This window comes from Lolium perenne, chromosome 6 (genome assembly GCF_019359855.2).
Source record: "Lolium perenne isolate Kyuss_39 chromosome 6, Kyuss_2.0, whole genome shotgun sequence".
NCBI lineage: Eukaryota > Viridiplantae > Streptophyta > Magnoliopsida > Poales > Poaceae > Lolium > Lolium perenne.
Genome location: NC_067249.2, coordinates 76,955,245 through 76,973,642, shown reverse-complemented (window position 1 = coordinate 76,973,642; position 18,398 = coordinate 76,955,245). Strand labels below are relative to the sequence as shown.

The following is an 18,398-nucleotide window of genomic DNA, read 5'->3' as shown; positions in this document are numbered from 1 at the left end:
GGGGAAAGTTCTATTCCCCAAAGGGAGACACGACCCGTAGCTTCACAGGTTATTCGGTATATTTGATAAGGGAGCTTCATTGACCACTATGATCGGGTGTGCCGAAAAATAGTGGCGCAATTTCGTGCTTTGTCGTGAACACTCCATATGCTAGTTTTTGGTACTGAGGGTACCTTTGTTTTGAAGGTGACAAGACTTCGCTCCACGAAGTATGCTTGGCGCTGCACTCCATGGATTTTCCCTTCTTCTTCTCTTTCGACAACTAATACCGTGCTAACCACTTGGGGCGTGGCTGCAATATATAGCGGGAGAGGTTCCTTTTCCTTTGGAGCCACCGGGATTGGTGGTGTCGAGATTTTTCGCTTCAGATCCTCGAAAGCTCTGTCGGCCTCTTCGTTCCACCGGAATTTATCTCCTTGTTTTATCGGCGCATAAAATGGTAATGCTTTTTCTCCTAACCTGGCAACGAACCTGCTCAAAGCTGCGACTCGCCCAGTTAGCTGCTGTATTTCTTTCAACTTTGTTGGCTTTCTCATGGTTACTATGGCTTGTATTTTGTCGGGATTTGCTTCAATCCCTCTTGCCGAAACTAGAAACCCCGTAAGTTCTCCTATTTGGGACGCCTTAAAGAACACTTCGTCGGGTTCAGTTTGAGGCAGAATTTGTCGAGGTTGTCAAAAGTTTCTTTGAGATCCTCGATCAACGTTGTCCCCTTTTTGATGTTATGACGACATCATCGATGTATACTTGCACGTTTTTCCCGATCTGTGTTGCTAAACATACGCATCATCCTCGATATGTTGCTCCCGCATTTTTAGACCAAAGGGCATTGTCTTGTAGCAAAACACGCCGTAAGGTGTAATAAACGCTGTCTTGGCTTCATCATCTTCTTTTAATCTGATCTGGTTATAACCAGAGTATGCATCAAGAAGGAAAGACGTTCGCAACCTGCCGTGGAGTCGATAATTTGATCGATCCTTGGGAGGGAAAGGGATCCTGAGGACCATGTGTGTTGAGACACGTGCAGTCGACGCCCATGCGAAGGACTGGCGTGTTTTTCTTCGGCACCATCACAGGGTGAGCGACCCAGGTGGCTTCGGTAGATAGTTCTCGGATAAAACCAGCTTCTTGAGTCGATTTATTTCGAGAGCATGGCTTTGCGGTTTGGTTCAGAAAACGCCGCAAAGGTTGTCTGATTGGTTTATTTGTTGGATCCAAATTTAGGTGGTGCTCGGCAAGTTCCACAGGTACTCCTGGCATGTCAGCTGGACACCATGCAAAGATTTTCCAGTTCTCACGGAGGAACTTGACGAGCGCGCTTTCCTATGCGATATCCATATCGTTTGCGATAGATGTCGTCTTTTTTGGATCTGTCGGGTGAATCTGCACCTCCTTAGAATTTTTCTCTGTGTTGAAAGTTGATTCTTTATTTGGCCTTCCAGCGTACGCGATGCGTCGTAATCAGACAAGCTTTTTGACGCCAAGTACTCGGCTTGCATCCCGAAAGTTTCTGCCAACCTGTGAAAATCCTTGTCGCACTTATCGGCTAAGGCAAAGCTTCCCTTGACTGTGATTGGTCCTTTTGGTCCGGGCAACCTCCACAACAGGTATGTATAGTGTGGTACTGCCATAAATCGAGCATATGCTGGTCGTCCCAACAGAGCATGATATTGTGATGGAAAATCGACAACTTCGAACTCGAGCCTTTCGATTCTATAATTTTCTCGGGTCCCAAACTGAACGTCAAGATTGATCTTTCCCAATGGATAACTTGGTTTCTCCGGTGTGATGCCGTGGAACCTTGTGTCTGTTGGTTTCAAGTTTGCTAAGGATATGTTCATCTTCCTCAATGTATCTGCATACATGAGGTTCAAGCTGCTGCCGCCGTCTATGAACACTCGAGAGACATCAAATCCTGCGATAACTGCTGGCAGGATAAGTGCTGACTGCCCTGGTCGAGGAACTTGCTGCGGATGATCTGCTATTGTGAAGCCGATATCTTGTCCTGACCAATTAAGGTACTCAACTGTTGGTGGAGGCATTTTCTCTGCCATAAACACCTGTCGTGAGATTACTTTTTGAGCTCTATTGGACGGCCTTCCCTTCTGAATCATCAACACTGCTCCGTTGGAGTTAGGATCAACATAGGGTGGTGGTGCAGGTGCTGCCGCTATTCTTAGCTGGTGTCGATTGTCCTCTGTAATCGCGGGAGGTGGCGGTAGATGAACCTCGCTCCTAGGCTCCCGAGGGTTTCTCTGTGCTGCTCGAGCGTGAGCATTTTCTGCGTATCTGAACATTGCCTGAAAATTTCGACAGTCTTTCTGCAGGTGCCCTGACTGTCTTTTCCCGTTGCTGTCGAGGAAGAAGTGCATCTGGCACGGTCCGTTCAGCATTTCCTCGGGGGACACGAAAGGTCTTGGAAACCTCGGCCCACTATTTTGCCTGTTGCGTGAATCATCCCTATTATCACCTCGCTGTTCACTGCTTCTCTGGTAATCATCTCTGTTGCCTCCTGTATTTGTCCGAAAACCTGCCGAAATTTGTCCTGGGGCGTCGTAGTTCTGGTACGTCCGAGGAAATCTTCGCCTCGGTTGATAGTTTCGACCACGGTCCTCCTGCGGCGACTGTGTCGTTTGTTGTGGACAGCGTCTTCTCCATCTGCCCATTTATTTGCTATCTCCATCAACGCGGATCTTGTCCTTGGATTGGTCCTTCGCAAATCCTCGACATAGTCTACACGACTGACTCCTGCGACTAATGAATCTATTGATATATCGTCAGATATGTTTTCTGCCGAGTTTTTGATGATATTCCACCTACGGATGTACTTTCTCATTGGCTCATACGGCTTTTGTCGACACGCTCTCAACTCCTCTAATGATGCGGGTTTTGCACGTGGATCTGAAGTTCTTGACGAACACGTCCTCGAAACTTTCCCAGTTTGTCGATGGATCCTGGAGCGAGTTTCTTTATCCATGATCGTGCGGCACCACTTAGGTGCACCTGGATGCTTTGCATGGCTGTTGCCCTAGTTCCTCCTGTCAGCTTCACCGTCTCCAGATAGTCGACTAGCCAATCCTCTGGATCTTGAAGGCCGTCGAATTTCTTGAAATTATCGGGTAACTTGAATCCTGAGGGGACTCGCGTTTTTCGGACTCTCCTCGTGAAGCATGGTAAGCCGCACATATCTTCGTCGTTAAGTTCTGGGGATTGCCGATGATCCCTTCTGCTTTGCCGCGCTCTGTCGACTCTTGCTTGTCTTTCTTGTGTCTCTTGCTCCACTTGGCCCTTCAGGTGCTTGCCGCTGTTGCTTCTTTGCGGGTCGCGGACTATTTTGCCTTGCCACTCCTTCGGGAGGCGTTGATATAAACGCTGTCCCCATAGCTCCAACTCCTGCTACCGCCATATTGTACAGTGTTTCCCTTGGGTCACCCGGAGGTGGTTTAGATGCAAGGATAAAAGCATGTGTCGCCATATACCCAGCCTCTGGTGTCTTAGGGATGATGTTTCCTCTTGTATCTATCGACATAAAGGACATGTCGAGGTTTTGAACCAAGTGTTCTCTTTACGCCTCGGGTATGTGTTGCAGCCTTGATCTTGCTCTGTTCCGCGCCTCCCGATGGCTATCACCCGTAGTTCTAGATTGTCGACTTAAATCTGCCCTTCTCTGCTGGATGCGAAGCTGCCTCCTTTCTCCTGTTCAACTCAATTTGTCTGTTTTTCCAATTCCCTGGCAGCTCGTGCGAGCCTATATTGATATGCTTGCAATTCTTACGGTGTGGCTGTGGTAGCCATTGGTTATGTGCCGTTCATAGCTCTCGCATCTCTGTCCCACGTTGCTTGTGAAAGTTGAACACTATCTCTCGGCTCTGGCCCGACGTATTTGTTGCCCAAGCCTTGTCGCAGATTGGAGGGATCGACGTATGGATTTCCCAAGCGTCGAAAGCCTCGATGTCTCCTCTTGACCTTCAATGGCATAAATCTGATGATACCTTGTACTCAGATCTATGTTGGGTTTGGTGACATCATCGTTGAGATTGATGAAGACCTTGCCCACTGTGAGAGATTTGTCGATGAAGTCATGACTGTCGACATCACTTGAGCCATCGCTTATATATGAGTCCGCAGATGACTCAAACGATATGTCGTTGAAGATCTTGGCGAGTTTCTCTCTTGCTCTGATACTGACGTAGCGTGTCGCCGAGGTTTCTTCTTCTCCTGACTCGTTTGACGATGCATAGCTTGAAAAATCGGAATCGGCCACTGATGATCCCGACGAAATCGGAATCTCGACACGATACGATCCTTCCTTCTCGACGCGAAAGTGGAACCTTCCGAACGTCATCTCCATGGGCTCCGCCAGATACGCATATGCATCCAAACGGGAGGGTGGGTGAGGAACAAAATCGACAAGACCAGTAGCGATCTGTTTACCTCGATCCATTGTGTTGCTTGCGGTTGACGATGTCGAAGATCTTGAGCGTGCCATCGAGATCAGCTCCTTACGCCTCTAGTTCCCACAGACGGCGCCAATTGACAAGGGATTAACTTGTCAATGCCTATGGATTGTAGGCTAGGGTTTAGTTAGAAGTAGAGGGTAAGTAGATCTCGAAGGTTTCAGCCGAAAAGTACTCGACGATTGTGAAAACTAGGGTTTGCAGACAATGATTCGGTTCATTCTTTGTCCCTCGACTCCCCCTTATATATGAGGTGAAGCCGAGGGATTCGTGCTATACAAGTTTACAGAGTCCGGGACGGTTTCTAACTCATCCCGCCAGATTACAAACAACACTTCCTATTACAACTCTATCTTTCCTTAGTAAATCTTGGGCTCCCGAATCTTCTTATTCTTCGGGTATTGGGCCTCCAGTAAACCCCGGGTACCATCTTCGGCAGGCCCATTTGGGATGCCTATGTCACACGATCCCTCTTTAACATTCTCAGCACGCTTTATCCGTCCGCTATGCACTGGCGCTTCCGGAGGCCTCCGTTGGATATGTCCAAACCATCTGAGACGATGTTGGACCAGCTTCTCTTCAATCGGTGCTACCCCAACTCTCTCCCGTATATCGTCATTCCGCACCCGATCCTTTCTTGTGTGGCCACATATCCATCTCAACATGCGCATCTCTGCTACACTTAACTGTTGGATATGTCGTCTCTTTGTTGGCCAACACTTCGCACCATACAACATCGCAGGTCGGATAGCTGTCCTATAAAACCTTCCTTTTAGATTTTGTGGCACTCTCTTGTCACAGAGTACGCCAAAAGCTTGGCGCCACTTCATCCAACAAGCCTTGATTCGGTGGCCCACATCTTCATCGATATCGCCATCCTTCTGCAACATGGACCCCAAATATCGAAAAGTGTCTCTCTCCGGTACCACCTGCCCATCAAGGCTAACCTCTCCCTCCTCGTGCCTAGTAGAACTGAAACTGCACCTCATGTATTCAGTTTTAGTTCTACTAAGTCTAAAACCTTTCGATTCTAGAGTTCGCCTCCACAACTCTAACTTTCTATTAACCCCCGTTCGGCTATCATCGACTAGCACCACATCATCCGCAAAGAGCATACACCATGGGATATCTCCTTGTATATCCCTTGTGACCTCATCCATCATCAAATCAAAAAGATAAGGGCTCAAAGCTGACCCTTGGTGTAGCCCTATTCTAATTGGAAAGTCATCAGTGTCGCCATCACTTGTTCGAACACTTGTCACAACATTATCATACATATCCTTGATGAGGGTAATGTACTTTATTGGGACTTTGTGTTTCTCCAAGGCCCACCACATGACATTCCGAGGTATCTTATCATAGGCCTTCTCCAAATCAATGAACACCATATGAAGGTCCTTCTTTTGCTCCATGTATCTCTCCATCAGCTGTCGTACCAAGCAGATGGCTTCCATGGTAGACCTCCCAGGCATGAAACCAAATTGGTTTTTGGTCACGCTTGTCAACCTTCTTAAGCGGTGCTCAATGACTCTCTCCCATAGCTTCATAGTATGGCTCATCAGCTTGATTCCACGGTAATTAGTACAACTTTGAACATCCCCCTTGTTCTTGAAGATTGGTACTAAAATACTCCGCCTCCATTCTTAGGGCATCTTGTTTGACCGAAAAATGAGGTTGAAAAGCTTAGTTAGCCATACTATCGCTACGTCTCCAAGGCCTCTCCACGCCTCGATGGGGATACCATCAGGACCCATCGCCTTGCCTCCTTTCATCCTCCTTAACGCCTCCTTAACCTCAGACTCCTGGATACGTCGCACAAAACACATGCTGGTATCACCAAAGGAGTCGTCTAGCTCAATGGTAGAGCTCTCAACCTCTCCATTGTAAAGGTTGTCAAAGTACTCCCGCCATCTACGCTTGATCGCCTCATCCTTCACAAGAAGCTGATCCTCTCCGTCCTTGATGCATTTGACTTCGTTGACATCCCTCGTCTTCCTCTCCCTAAACTTGGCCATCTTATAGATGTCCCTTTCGCCTTCCTTCGTGTATAAACGTTGGTAGAGGTCCTCATACGCCCGACCCCTTGCTTCACTCACCGCCCGCTTTGCTGCCTTCTTCGCCACCTTGTACTTCTCCATGTTAGTTGCACTCCTGTCCAGATATAAGCATCTGAAACAGTCCTTCTTCTCCCTAATAACCTTATGGACCTCATCGTTCCACCACCATGTATCCTTAGCTTCCCTTCTACTTCCCTTAGTCACCCCAAACTCCTCTACAGTGACCTTCCACAAGCAGGTCGCCATACTTGTCCACATCATGTTTGCATCGCCTCCTTCCTCCCAAGGGCCCTCCTTAATAACCCTCTCCCTGAAAGCCTGGGATGCCTCACCCTTGAGCTTCCACCACTTTGTTCTAGCGACTTTAGCACGCTTACCCTGTTGGACACGGATCCTAATGGGAAAGTCAGCAACCACCAGGTTATGTTGAGGGACAACACTCTCCAGGTATCACCTTACAATCAATGCAGGCGCGTCTGTCTTCTCTTCTAGAGAGGACAAAATTAATCTGGCTAGAGTGCAGACCACTACTGAACATCACTAGATGGGATTCTCTCTTCCTAAAGAGGGTGTTAGCTATGACCATGTCATAGGCTAGAGCAAAGCTCAGGACATCTTCTCCTTCTTGATTCCTGATGCCATAGCCAAAGCCACAGTGCACCCTTTCAAAACCTGTGTTAGATGTACCCACATGGCCATTGAGGTCTCCTCCTATGAAGAGCTTCTCACCAATAGGTACCCTCCTAACCAAGTCCTCCAAGCCTTCCCAGAACTCCCTCTTGGTGCTCTCATTGTGACCTACTTGAGGGGCATACGCACTGATAACATTGAGGACTAAGTCCCCAACAACCAGCTTGACAAGGATCATCCGGTCCCCTTGCCTCTTGACATCCACAACTCAATATCCGAGGCTCTTATTGACCAAGATGCCTACTCCATTTTTGTTTGAAGTTGTCCCCGTGTACCACAACATGAAACCGGTATCCTCCACCTCCTTCGCCTTCTGTCCCTTCTATTTGGTCTCTTGGACACATAGGACATCAACACGCCTCCTCACCGCCGTATCAACTAACTCCCGTAACTTACCCGTCAGGGACCCTACGTTTCAGCTACCTAAGTGTATCCTCCTAGGCTCGGCTAACTTCCTTACCCTCCGCACTCGTCGAGTCAAATGTGGAGACCCTTGCTCATTTTTCACTACACCGGGGCGTCGGTGCAGCGCGCCACTAAGGATGCGGCGACCCGACTCTTGCTCACTTATCACCGTATCCAGATCAAGATACGGCGCGCCACCAAGGGGGTGATGGCCCGACCCTTGCCCATTTGACACCACACCCGGGTTCCGATGTGGCGCGTCGCTAAGAGGGTTACGCCCCAACGAGGTTCCTTTAGGTTTCATCTCCATAAGAGTGGCTGGGTTTTTTACGTTGGCTCGCCCCGCCTATCACAACCCTCCTCCTTTACCCGGGCTTGGGACCGTCTATGTTGAGACAACATAGGCGGAGTTAAACATCATACTCGAACAAAGGAGTTTAAATCCAGAATTTAAAATGTCTTGCCTCTCGTCAAGAGATGAACTAGTAGAACCTCGAAAATTAAAAACGCAATAAGTTTTTCATCCGAAAACCGTTTTTGGTAAACTTGAGCTTGCCTTGAATATAACCACAAGATATAAAACCTCACATGAATAAGATCCAAATAACTGATGGGGTTCGTAATATGGAAAACAAAAAAATTCCTATGAAGAACGAACAAAAGTATATATAATGTACAAGAGCCAAGATCTAATCTACAAGCTGATAGCAATGAGAGAAGAGAGAGAAATAGATCTACATATCTTTGTAGATCGCAAAGAGGAAGATTTTAACGACGCGCTCAATGAAGATGTACTTCTCACGATCCAACCTGATCAACACCGCAATGAGCGGTGCCTATGAGATGTGCACATGTCAACTTGATGGAGCCATCTACTTCTTGTTCCAGCAAGGCGGGAGGTGAGGTAGATGAGAAGAATTCCAGCAGCACGACTGTGGCATGGTGGTGACGGTGATGATCTCTGTGGGCAGGGGCAGGGCTTCGTTGCGCGTGCGAGAGAAGGTGGAAGAGGAGAGGGGCGACTAGGGTTAGGGGAAGAGGTGGTCGACACTCATGCCCCTCCCATCTTTATATAGGGGAAGGGGTGGGGTATGGCTATCCTGCCCCTCCTCCATGGTGGGGCGACGACCAAAGGGAAGGAGACCCCCCAAAGTTGGATGTCCCGTAGGGTTTTTCCCTTGGACTGACTGGCTAAGCCAAGGTGGGTGTGCGCCTGACCCATGTGGGCCTGGCCGCACCCCGTTGGTCCATGTGGCCCTCCTGGGACAAGTGGCCCTCAATGGTGGCCCTACTGAACCTTTAGAACCCTTCAATATGATACCGAAAAATTCCTGAACTTTTCAGAAACCCAAAAAATGATTTCCCTTATATGAATCTTGTTCTCCAGACCATTGTGAACCTCATCGTGATGTACTGGACTCCATCTGAGACTCCGAACAAACTTTATCTCACTATTATCTATTTCTCATTACTACCCTAGCTGACATCCAACGCTAAGTTGTGACCCTACGGGCTCGAGAATATGCGGACATGATCGAGGTACCTCTCCAATCAATAATAATTAGCAGGATATCTTGGGTTAATTGAATACCTGGTTCTTTTAACATGGCAGCTCACGGAAATGCTCTAGTTTCTTCCCTGCATTTGCCTATTCGAAACTCTGAACATCACAGACTGTTCCGCGCGAACTGCTGCAACAAATTATGGCGAGGAGCGCCGCCGCCGCCAGGCTGCTCGCCTCCTCACTATCTCCCTTCCGTTCCAGCCATCACCCCCGGCAGCGCCGTCCTCTCCTCCTCCCCACATCGCGCTCCAAGACCTACTCAGCCAAGCCTCTTCGTCCATCTTCTCGCACAGGCAAGCCAGCTGCACCCTCCGTGTCACGCCCCTCTCTCTTCCAAGAAATCTCCGGCGTCATCGACTCCGTCGCCGGCCCGGTCAGTGACCCCCCGTCTCAGCCTCGAGTGACTGGGCAGCTGTGCAGTGGCGACGAGACCCTCTTACAGTGCCCAGAAGGTGCTCGCCCAAAAGTTCCAGAGAGCGCGGCGGCGACTTCTGCCTCTTTCCCTGGCAGAGTTCCTCCGCGCGGGGAAGCATCTTGCCAGGAGGTAGTGGCAGGAGATGGAAATGCCCAAGATTCTGACATCGACATTATTAGCGCCGATGTACAGAGGGTCACAGAAGTTTTGCTGTCAGAGGTGCCCGGGTTGTCCTTAGAGCAGAGGTTGGGGAACCTGGGAGTTACATATACACCGAGGCTTGTCAACATGGTACTCAAGAGGTGCTTCAAGAAGAGGCAGTTCGGGTTCAGGTTCTTCTACTGGGTCAAGCAAGTTCCGGGCTTCCGCCACACCACCGAGACATACAACACGATGCTGTACATTGCAGGCGAGGCGAGGAATTTCGAGTCGATGGAGGAGCTGATGGGAGAGATGGACACCAAGATGTGCGTGAAGGACATCAAGACTTGGACAATCATCATAGACGGTTATGGGAAAGCAAGGCAGACTGCCAAGATGCTGTCTACGTTTTACGCATTGGAGAAATCAGGGTCCGTGGTTGTAGACACTAAAGTCTATAGGACGATTCTTCGTGCCTTGTGCAATGATGAAAGGCATGAGCTTGCTCTTGAGTTCTACAAAGACATGCCTGCTAGCATAGTTGTCGGATCTTACATTTTGCGACTTCTATTGTGTTTGCTGGCAAGATCAAATAATGCTGAAGCCGTCTTTCTTATCAGAGATGACATGATTAAAAGCATGAGGTATCCAGAGGAGTATTGTTATTCGGAAGTTCTACGAAGCTTCTGCGTCTCAGGAAAAATAGTAGAGGCGAAGAAAGTCTTTCAGCAGATGATTAACAAGTCCATGGCTAGCTCATCTGCTTTTGAAATCTTCTTGAGGGGGTTGTGCAGAAGCGGAAGGATGGATGAAGCTCTGCAGGTTATTGAGCACATGAAGAACAGATCGTCTATTAGCAGCACAGCATTTGGTTTTGTCATTGATGGCTACTTGAGGGAAGGAAATCGTACAAAGGCACTCGAGTTGCTTCAGGCCATGAGAGAGTATGGCTGTGTTCCGTTGGCATCGTCTTATACTCAGCTCATGCAGCACCTCTTTACATTTGATCAATATGAAGCAGCCTGTCAACTGTATGAGGAGATGAAAGAAATTGGTGTTCAACCAGATACTGTAACGATCACAGCTCTCATAGCTGGGCATATTCACAGCGGAAATATTTCTGAAGCATGGAACCTGCTCAGAAAAATCAACCAGAGCGGTCAGAGACCCACAATTAAAGCTTATACAGTGTTTATCCAAGAGCTCTGTAAGGCCTCCATGCCCCTTGAGGCATTAGAACTTCTGAAGGAAATGCTGGAATGTGATTTCAGGCCTTCTGGAGAAACTTTCTACCGTATTATTTCTTCTTTGCGTCACAAAAACTTTCTGGGGGAAGCTAGCATTGTTGAGAGGATGCGGGCCTCTCTTTGTCTTAGAAGGCCTAGAGAAGATATGGAATGTGGACCATCGGAAAAAGGTAACACAATTGATGAATTCCAGAAATTATCTGAGTCTGATCCAGAAGAGAGGAAATCATCCAAATCTGCTTCAGATAAAGATTACACGGCCCCAAGGTGCTCAATTTATGATGGCGTGCATCGCATAGAACAAGCAAAGCGCTACAGCGATGAAGATGTTGAAGAAATATGTCAGATCCTATCATCTTCGGACAATTGGAGCTCGATCCAACAGGCCCTAGAGATGAGGTCGCTGCATTTTACTCCAGAACTTGTTATTGCCATCATGAAGCGCTGCAAGAGAAAAGGTCATGCTGCTTTGAAGTTCTTTTATTGGGTGGGGAAACGATCCTACTACATGCAGACAACAGATACATACAACCTGGCTATGAAACTTGCAGGCTCTGCAAAAGACTTCAAGCACATGAGGCACCTTTACAGAGAAATGGCATGGGCAGAATGCTCCCCAACAGTGGATACATGGAATATCATGATTTGTCAGTACGGTAATGCTGGTCTCACAGAAATGGCCCTTGAGACATTCTATCAGATGAAGCAAGAAGGCTTTCAGCCTGGCAGAAGTACTTACAATCACCTGATAATGTATGTCAGCCGCAGAAAAGGCCGAAAAGTAGATGCTGCAATCAAGATCTTCAAGGAAATGACTAATGCAGGTTACATACTTGATAGTCAGGTGCTTTGCGGGTATATTTTGGCGCTATGCGAATGCGGGATGTTGGTTGATGCAAGAACCTCAATAGTATCCTTGTGTAAACAAGGATTTCCTGCACAGATTGGCTACTCCATACTCCTTAGATCATTGTGCAGGTCTGATAGAAAGGAGGAAGCTGTCAGCTTGTTTGACGATATCGAGAAATGTGGTTGCTTCAGAAATGAGCACACCTATGGGAGCCTCATTCACGCGTTACTTAGGTGGGATCGCTTTGAAGACGCTGTGGCCAAGCTTGCAGAAATGAAGAATGCATGTATATGTCAAAGCACCCATATATATACCTCATTCATCATCTACTTCTTTCAGAAGAGAGATGTTGCCAAGGCAATGGGCATGTTCAAGGAGATGGCAGAGAATGGATGTGAGCCTACCGTTGTCACTTACTCCGCGTTAATACGGGGTCTCATGGGAATGGGTAGGGTTTCGGAGGCATGGGATGTCTTACGACGCATGAAACTGAAAGGACCGTTGCCAGACTTTGAGACCTACTCTATGTTCATAACATACCTCTGCAAAGCTGGAAGATCGGAGGATGGGTTGCAGCTCATCCATGATATGCTGGATGGTGGCATCATCCCGAGCGCAGTAAACTTCAGGACTGTTGTTCATGGTCTGAATATGGAGGGCAAGCACAAGCTAGCGGACTCTGTCCTCCAGTCAAAGTGGCATGTGCGGAGGCAACGGTCCTTCTCAGAAGATTCATTTGTTTAATCGTGCAGATGTGCTAACATATTGTGTCGACTGCAATTTGATCTTCGCAGTAGTATTCCATGTTCAATATTTATAGACAAATGTATATGGTAGGAGCAACTTGTAAGAACGATAAAAATATGATGAATCATAAACCGTTTGTTACAATACTAGAAGCATGGCTGTGAGAGTGTGCGCTCATACATGTGAGCTCAGCAACTTCCCTTATGAGAAGTTATCCTGTTATTCTCAAAGAATCAGCAAGCGAAAAAGTAACCAACATTTTCGAGCATTATGTTATCATTATCAACATCCATGTGAGGAGGTATGTGCAGCTTACAATATTATATCACAACTATTCTCATTGCGATGTTGCTCGAAACTTTATCTGGTTGCGTTTGGACGAACTTTAGCTAGGAAAGCAGGAAAACGGTCTGGTTCTCTATACTCGGAAAATTGTCCTTGTTTGCTCCTGGTTCCTTCAGCTCTAACTTGAGGATGCACCAATGATAAATCATCCAGCTCCAACACGAATGCATGTTTCCTGCCCAATTATCTGCTTCACTGATCCTGCAAGGATGAACGTGAATCCTTGTTATGAGAAAATGAATATGAAATGGCAACTTGTAAATTGGGATTTGTAAGGGTATGCAATACTGTTGAAATAGGCTGGCTTGCTGCATATTCCTAGGAGAATCTCACATTTATTTATGTTTTGCCTGATGAAATCAGCAAGGAAAAAAAAAAGAACTTTAAATTTAGTGTACCTTCTTCACTAGGTAAACGGTTACAAGGCACAATGGGACCTGCTGAAATTAGATTAGAGCTTCTTCACAGTTTCTTCCATTGCTCGTTCATAGTATCTCATTCTCTGTGTAGCTTCCACTGCACGGTTAAAGTCCCTCTTGTCGAATGCTTCCTGGAAAGATTTGGACCAGGTTTCGAGCTTCCTCTTCATCTGAAAAAGGTTGTGAACAATGTGAACCCAGAAATACTGAAGCATAACTATGCTTTCCGTTGATGAAACGTTGTAAATGTGTTTCATAAGAACCTGAGATTGGATCTTCTCCAGAGTTTGGGAATCATCAGCTTCACTAACAGCTTCACGTATCTCCATCATCTGCAAGTTATATGAAAAGCTACATGAAAACAGAATTTGGTGATGGCTGCAAGCAAAGCATAGAAGGGGAGATCCAACACTTCACCTCCATAAGAAGTCCTGGATCATTGATAGTCTTCTCCTCATCAACGTGTATCCCCTCAAGTTCCAGCTGCCAAAGGTTTAGTAATGGTTAAAAAGTGATTTAACGGTATTATGTCAGCCAAAGAAGAAAAGAAAAATGTATAACCACAAAATCTGGCCTTGTGTTCACATGTAATGGCCGTGGAGCATAAACGTGGTGATAATTGAACACCTGTGCATCAGTGAAACTTAAAAACACTACCAGAGGAACTTACCATGTATAATGCCCTAGGTAAAGGTTTGCTCAGAGTGCGATATGCATCAATCACGAGCGCTGACTGCTCAGCCGCAAAAGCTCTCTCTTTCTGCACGAGACAAAAGCCATATCAGAACTCAGAAGAGGTTTGAAGGCTCAAACTAAAATGGCAAATATCTAACTTTTGCTAGGAATGCCAGTCTCTACCTCAGATTTAGAATGAACAAGGTCAGGATGTAACTTCTTCTGCCAGTCTTTGTACTTCCCTTCTAAGCTGTTGTCCTTTATATCGTATCCTCGGTCCCTACAGAACCAATGAAATAGTTCATCACTGTTCCGTATGTTTAAGCCGCAGAGCGTTACTATACCAGCATGACAACAGCTTTTGCAATTTGAGAAACTTTAAGAAGTCATTTGAAGGAGATGAACCAATCATGTGATTACCATGACGTGAGCAAGTGATGTTTAAGATGAAGCAAACGGTAGAATACTACAGGACATCGCATCCAGTTAATCATAGATAAAAAGCTGTGCAGCACGCAATAATTCATTCAACGGCCATTCATATTCCCCATTATTTTTTTTTCGAGAATACACCATGGAATTCCCCATTATTTTGCTTGCAGATATATATCAGGAACATGAAAGTTCCACGGAATACAACCCAAAACCTCCAGTTCGCAACTTGCATGAACAACAAGAGTTTTCCTTTTTTTTATCTCAGCTAGGCTAAACATCATGATCGTAGCAACATCAAGTGGACCTTCTTTTTTACTTGCATTATCAGTGGAGTTCATAAGGGAAGTCTGCTACTCACAGGCCAAAGATTCGGAAGTAGTCGACGGCGGGATCGACGGGCTGCACGCTCCTGCAGGACCCGCAGGAGAGAAACGCCCCCTTGGCGCCGCAGCTCCAGCACTCGCGGCCGCCGCCGCCGCCGCCCGTCGATAGACTTCGGGAGGGAGGAGCCCCGATGGAATCCCGGAAGGTACCAAGATTGTAGTGGAGAGAGGATGAAGCGGGCGCGGAGGCGGAGAAGGTTTCGGTGGGAGCAGGAGGCCCCAGGGGTCGTCGGGCGCGGCGGCCGGCGATTTCGGCGAGGCGGAGGCGGATCGGTCCGGCTCGGCTCCACATGGTCCCTCAGGATGGGAGCGGAAATAGGTACGGGCACGAGAGGTTGGGCTCTAGTATCCTCGGCTCTCGGTGCCGGCCGACGGTAGGAGGCGGCGCTGGGACGAGGGCGTCGCTGCGGGGACGGCGGCGGCGGCGGCGGCGGCGGCGGCGCGGGTGGAACGGAGGGAGGCGGCGGGGATACCGTTCCCCTGCTGTTTCACAAGCCAAGTTCGTTTGTGGGATGTGCGTGGCTGACATGTGGATCCCTGATTATTGGAACCCGAGCACAAGAACATGTCTGCATCACAAAATATTCTCTTTTGAGGTACCACATCACTATTGATAAAAATGCGATGCATTTGTTCTTCCAGACCTAAACGAAAAAGAGATTGCAATAATTTAGAATGCACATGTTGATGACAAATAGCTTGGCAGTCTAAATCCACCGTGAAGGAAAACTTGTACTTGCTACTATCTTCGATTCATAACAACTGTTGAGGATTTAGTACTAAGTATACTTAAGTTCTTGATACTTACTATGGATCGGAGGGAGTACTTATTTCTCTCGCTACATGTCAATGTTGTGCTCTTATCTTATGTAACATGAGGGTTCTAGAAGTTTTATGTAATTTGATGACGAAAACATGACAGTTCTTATGATATTTTCCTATGCAATTTGCATATATATCAACTTACCAATCCTATTAACCTGAAAAGGTCAACTTGCCAATTCTCAATTTTCTACATTTATCGATCTCAATTTCCTACGTTTACCGATCCTATCAACTTTCATTGCCAGTTAACTGAAAAGGTCAACACATATGTCAACGTGTCACCTTGAAGGGCGTACACATATATATCATCTATCACATTCATGCACATATGTATACCTGATTTGTCCCAAAACAAACTTCTTCTATTTATTCAAATATAATTTCTTCAAACATAAGTAAACATAGCTGAACACATACAAACACATAAAATCCAGGCAAAGCCCTTATTGTCAAAGGAAAAAGAGAAAAAGTAATTTCGCAACCAGCAACTAAAATTGCAATTCATATTTCTTTCTTATCCTTGCATCTCATATCTTCCTTGTGAGCCCTTGCCACGATCTTCTTATGTTGCTTCATTCTTTCTATCACAACTTACAGCTCATAGATCTTATTTTGTTGCTACATATTCTATTTCCTAATTGTCTGATCATGATTCTGATGATAGTCTGCTTCCTCCGAAGATCATGTTGTCCAAGACTATACTCATGAAACATCACATTGTCCTAAATATATCAATCTTAGTGAATTGCCGATCAAAACTAGAGAAGAACAAATTAAGAACAAAACTCGGCTCGAACACTCACCTGAGATTGGTGGCGGACCTAGGATGAAATAGGTAGGGGTACCAAGCTTAAAGAACGCCTTATTAGGCTTTGCATTTATTCATAATTAGCATGAATATAAGTAGCTAAGAGCATCTCCAGTCGCGTCCCCAAAGCGTCCCCCAAACCGCGTCGGATTGAGCGTTTGGGGGATGTGTTTTGTTCGTGTCGCGTTTGGAGGACGTCGCTCCCCAGCCGCGTCCCCCAAACACCGCCTCCAATCAGAAATTCAAATTGTTGCATTCAAAAGAGATCGTTCCCGCCGAATCATCGCAATCAGAGTAGCGGCGATCAAAGTATTGGGCGCGCGATCATATTACAGACCGGTGGTGCATGGTAATTAGAAGAAGGGGTTGGGCGACGACAACGTATCCTGGGAGTGGCACCTCAGCACCGGCGCCGTCGAATTCGAGCGGCCCCCTGCGGCCAGTGAAAGGGTCGCCATCCGGACCGGGTCTTGGCTTGCGCTGCTCGTACGCCGGGGAGTAGATGTTGTTGGGGTTGAAGCCGCCATGCGGCAGCGCATCCTGCTAGTGGGGCGACAAGTTAGGCGTCACGCACCCGGAAGTGCCCGAGGGGCCGTCGTTGTAGAAGGCGGATGACGATGGAGAGAACACTCCCGGAACGTACACCGGCACAAACGTATTCCATGGGCTCGCGTTGGTGGCGGCGAGACACCCGGCCATTATGTGCTGGTGCTGGCGCGCCGCCAGAGCCTTCTTCATCTACTCCGCCGCCCTCCATCCTTTCTGCTCCGTCGTTGCCATCGTCCGGTGCAGACAATCTTGCTGCCATTGACCTTCGGTCCATGCTTCCGGCTTCTTCTTCGGAGCCGGCGCCTTCCGCGGCTTCGCGAACGGCGCTTTCGCCCCTTTCGTCGCATTGCCCGGCGGTTTCTTGGCCATCTTTTTGGGGGCTGTCGGCTGCGCCATGGAATGGGGAGAGGGTAGAGGAGGCGGGTAGATGGCGGGAGGAAGAAACAAATCGGCGGGATAGGAGAAATGAATCGGCGGCGGGATATGTGTTGGAGGCCAGAAATGCGCGGCGGGATAGGCGCGATGTGGCGGGAGGGGCGGGATTTGGCGGAAGTGGGAGACGAATTTTCACTGAGCCGCAGACTCGTCGGGCCCGCGTTGCTTCGCCTCGCTTTTCGTTGTGTCCAGCGTGCCTGGAGCGTCCCCTATGGGGCGGGGACGGGCTCGGTGCGCCGGACACCGTATCGGGGCGCCGGACAAAATAGGGCTTTGGGAGACACGGCTGGAACCGTTTTTTGGTCCGGCGCGTCCCAAATTGCTTTGGCGGACGTTTTGGGGGACGCGACTGAAGATGTGTCGTCGTGGCGAACGAGCAGATGCCATGGGATGGCTTAAGTTGGGGCCGAATGGGCGCTAGAGGATTCGGGGGAGGGTTTGCGACTAGATGGGACGAACTTCCGGATGCTTTCCTCAAGAGCACAACCAAAGGCCGGTATGCAAGAAGAGAGACAAGAGGAAGAACTCTGCACTAGATCGCTAGCTTCATTGATCTCAACATGGTTACAGGTTCTTGGATACAAGGTCTATTGTCTAATCTCCTCTCTCTGCCCGCGCCCGTAAGAGGCTGTACCCCCTCTCCTTATATAGGGGAGAGGGTGGCTTACAGTGCAAGAAACCCTAATGGCATCTTTGACTGGACAAACTACTTTACAAAGCTACTTTAATCATGGATGACGCCGGGGTCTTCTTTGATCAGGGACGCTGACGTCCTCCGGCTTCTTTCAGCGTCACCCTTCTCTTTGGCGCCAGGGCTCCGATTAAAGCTACTTTTCTTAGCTCATCCTTGTCTTCTAGCTCTGAAGAGAATCTTTGACCAGTCTTGCCGACAGGCCATTCTTTCCGGTATCTTCGTTATCCGGTTCCGGTATACCCCTCTTGGGGATACCG

At 47.9% G+C, this 18,398-nt stretch overlaps 2 protein-coding genes and 1 pseudogene across 2 annotated transcripts; 1 reads left to right on the top strand and 2 right to left on the bottom strand.

The window, feature by feature from the left end:
• Positions 1-6,251: 6,251 nt before the first annotated feature.
• On the bottom strand, positions 6,252-7,913 carry LOC139832436 (uncharacterized; annotated as a pseudogene).
• A 1,319-nt stretch (positions 7,914-9,232) lies between these two features.
• On the top strand, positions 9,233-12,719 carry LOC127310417 (putative pentatricopeptide repeat-containing protein At5g06400, mitochondrial). The gene has a single exon (XM_051341097.2). The coding sequence runs from the start codon at positions 9,313-9,315 to the stop codon at positions 12,568-12,570; it is 3,258 nt and encodes a 1,085-aa protein (XP_051197057.1). The 5' UTR covers positions 9,233-9,312; the 3' UTR covers positions 12,571-12,719.
• A 96-nt stretch (positions 12,720-12,815) lies between these two features.
• LOC127307746 (iron-sulfur cluster co-chaperone protein HscB homolog) lies at positions 12,816-15,353 on the bottom strand. Its single transcript, XM_051338502.2, has 7 exons — positions 14,806-15,353; positions 14,196-14,292; positions 14,008-14,097; positions 13,755-13,820; positions 13,601-13,669; positions 13,317-13,507; positions 12,816-13,119 (listed from the first exon to the last, which is right to left on the bottom strand). Exons 1-6 carry the CDS (start codon positions 15,120-15,122, stop codon positions 13,370-13,372), a joined length of 777 nt encoding a protein of 258 aa, XP_051194462.1. The 5' UTR covers positions 15,123-15,353; the 3' UTR covers positions 12,816-13,119; positions 13,317-13,369.
• Positions 15,354-18,398: the final 3,045 nt, after the last annotated feature.

What these genes read in the sequence shown, in the direction of transcription:
- LOC127310417 (XM_051341097.2), top strand. Translation starts at nt 9,313, where the DNA reads ATGGCGAGGAGCGCCGCCGCCGCCAGGCTGCTCGCCTCCTCACTATCT.
- LOC127307746 (XM_051338502.2), bottom strand. Translation starts at nt 15,122, where the DNA reads ATGTGGAGCCGAGCCGGACCGATCCGCCTCCGCCTCGCCGAAATCGCC. An exon ending in TTGTTCATTCTAAATCTGAG is followed by an intron (nt 14,098 to 14,195) that starts GTAGAGACTGGC and finishes TGTCTCGTGCAG; the next exon opens with AAAGAGAGAGCTTTTGCGGC. An exon ending in ATCCAGGACTTCTTATGGAG is followed by an intron (nt 13,670 to 13,754) that starts GTGAAGTGTTGG and finishes TATAACTTGCAG; the next exon opens with ATGATGGAGATACGTGAAGC.